At 35.4% G+C, this 3,030-nt stretch overlaps 1 protein-coding gene across 1 annotated transcript; it reads left to right on the top strand.

The window, feature by feature from the left end:
- The first annotated feature begins 2,487 nt into the window (after positions 1-2,487).
- Positions 2,488-3,030, top strand: LOC138892698 (serine/threonine-protein phosphatase 7 long form homolog). The gene has a single exon (XM_070176434.1). The coding sequence runs from the start codon at positions 2,488-2,490 to the stop codon at positions 3,028-3,030; it is 543 nt and encodes a 180-aa protein (XP_070032535.1).

Raw genomic sequence — 3,030 nt, 5'->3', positions numbered from 1 at the left:
TTCTTCCACCACTATGGAGTATTAGTTTTCGGGTTTGGATAAAAGAGAAGGAAAAATGGAAAAAAGAGATGAATCGTATAAAACAGCAATATAATCATTAGTGGTCTATCTTTTCCAGTCTTATCTGTGTGTGTGGGTTTAAGAATGTCCGTGAAAGCACAGACACGTTCTTTTCATTTTTGGTAATTCTCTAAGTCTAGACTAGCTTGATTTAAGAAATTCTTCATCTTTTCTTCTTACTCTTTTGGTTAAGATACTGTTGGGGTATTTTTCATTAATCTAATTTGTTATGTGATGTTAAGTATCAAATATAAGTTTATTCAATTATAAGGATAAAAGAATAATTTTGAATTATTGAGGCGCTGTAGCAATAAGATGACTAAACAAACAACTCGAAACTTTCTTATGCGACACAAACTTAACGCGTTTGGCCTAAGAAAAAGAGTCAGATCCGCATGTGAGAATAAATAATAGTGAGCTCTATATCCAATAGTTTACTCTTTTAGGTGATAGTCATACAATTCAACACCAATAATAAACTCCTATTGTATTTGGAGTTCAGAACCCATTTATGATTCTTTTGGACAAGTGTGATAGAAATGTGTGTTTTAAAAAAAGAGTGACATTTCTATATATAGCGCTCTTTTAAAGAATGCTATACTTTAACGGAGTTTTGACCGTTAAAGTATAACGCTACTTAAAAGAGCGCTATATATATATAACGCCACTGTAAACCGCGCTATACAGGGCTGATAAGACAGCTATGCATAGCGCGGCATATAACCGCGCTATATATGTATAGCGCAGTTATATACCGTACTATACATAGATAAATAAACGCCCCCCCTCCCCTCCCAATTCAAAATTCTGAATGACCCCCCTCCCCCTAATTTCCTTCTAAAAAAATTGTAGTGGACCTCACCCGTCACACAAAAAGATAAGGTTGTAGGTCCCACATCCTAGCCAAACCTTCTATTGTTGTGGTTTCCTCGTTTCAGGCTCAAATTTTCAATTCATCGACTTTCCGAAAAACATAAATCGAGGTATTGCGATTTAGTTTATGTCGAAACTCGTATAATAATGCATATTAGTTATTTTGAATGTGTTTCCATGTTGTTTTGTATTTTTTTTGGGATTAAACTAGTGTGTTATTTTTATCCGGACTAAGATATTAGTGTTTTGTGTTTGTTTTGTGATTAAAATGTATTTGTTGTTTTTATCTAGTTTAGATTATTTATTTACTTAAAGACAAGTGCTCTTTTAGCGTAGTAAAATGTAGAGCCTTTTAGCGTAGAATCCCTGTAGTTTAAGTATCTTTTATCCTGATAGATCAAACACAAACTCTGTCCAATTTATAAAAATTAATTATTTAATTTATAAAATAAACATACAAAATTATGAAAATATTAAAATTGGCACACATAAGAATTCAGGATAGTTTGGTGCTACTGGGCCTCAAATATCGAGCCTGGAACCCATAGGTATATACTCTGTCCAATTAAATATGATAAAAATTAATTATTTAATTTATAAAATAAACATACAAAATTATGAAAATATTAAAATTGACACACATAAGAATTCAGGATAGTTTGGTGCTACCGGGTCTCAAATATCGAGCCTGGAACCCATAGGTATATACTCTGTCCAATTAAATATGATAAAAATTAATTATTTAATTTACAAAACAAAATACAAAATTATGAAAATATTAAAATTAACACACATAAGAATTCACGATAGCTTGGTGCTATTGGGTCTCAAATATCGAGCCTGGAACCCATAGGTATATACTCTGTCCAATTAAATATGATAAAAATTAATTATTTAATTTACAAAACAAACATACAAAATTATGAAAATGTAAAAATTGACACACATAAGAATTCAGGATAGCTTGGTACTATTGGGTCTCAAATATCGAGCCTGGAACCCATAAGTATATACTCTGTCCAATTAAATATGATAAAAATTAATTATTTAATTTACAAAACAAACATACAAAATTATGAAAATATTAAAATTGACACACATAAGAATTCAGGATAGCTTGGTGCTACTGGGTCTCAAATATCGAGCCTCGATCCCATAGGTATATACTCTATCCAATTAAATATTGTATAATTATAAAAAATAATTATTTAATTTACAGATCAAACATACAAAATTATTAAAATAATAAAATTGACACATACAAGAACTCAGGATAGCTTGGTGCTAATGGGCATCAAATATCGAGCCTCGAACACATAGATATATACTCTGTCCAATTAAATATTGTATAAATATAAAAAATAATTATTTAATTTACAAATCAAACATACAATTAGTGTTGTTTAATTTACAGTAGACGACATGGACGTGCCGCCTATGCATCCCGGACCTGTCTCCGATGAGCTATTAGTGTTACAGGGCGATCATAGGTCCGCCTATGTTTGGGAGGGAGAGTTACTGGCCTAGACTCTCCGCGCCAAGAGAGTGGACGACATGTGGGATGTTATGAAGGACAAAGATCTCCATCCCCGTGTAGTCCAGTGCCTGCGGGATATGGGCTTCTACAAGATTTTGGAGATCGGGCGGCTGCAGCTCGGCTGGTCTTTGATCACGGCCCTAATAGAGCGGTGGCGCCCAGAGACGCACACTTTCCACTTGCCCATTGGCGAGGCCACCATCACCCTGCAGGACGTGGAGGTTATATATGGGATGCCTGTTGATGGACTGCCCGTTACATTGCCTCAGGCCATGAGAGAGATGAGGCGTGGGCAGTATTTGGACATGCTGCAGCATCTCACTGGTTTCAGGCCACAGGATGAGACTACAAACTCATGGGAAGGTCGCATGAGTTTGACAGCTATTCGACAGTATTTGGAGATATTGCACCCCGACATCACCGGGGAGATAGATGATCTGCATATTCACCGGTATACGAGGTTGCTGCCGCTCCTTCTGTTTGGGGGGGGTCTTGTTCCCAAACACTTCGGGGAATCTAGTCAGCTTGCGATTTCTTCATCATCTTCAGCTGCTAGATGA

The sequence above is a fragment of the Nicotiana tomentosiformis genome, chromosome 5 (genome assembly GCF_000390325.3).
Source record: "Nicotiana tomentosiformis chromosome 5, ASM39032v3, whole genome shotgun sequence".
Lineage (NCBI taxonomy): Eukaryota > Viridiplantae > Streptophyta > Magnoliopsida > Solanales > Solanaceae > Nicotiana > Nicotiana tomentosiformis.
The sequence above is the reverse complement of the archived record's forward strand: the minus strand, read 5'-3'. Positions and strand labels throughout refer to the sequence as shown.

Excerpts from the sequence above, each read along its gene's own strand:
- LOC138892698 (XM_070176434.1), top strand. The coding sequence starts at position 2,488 with ATGTGGGATGTTATGAAGGACAAAGATCTCCATCCCCGTGTAGTCCAG.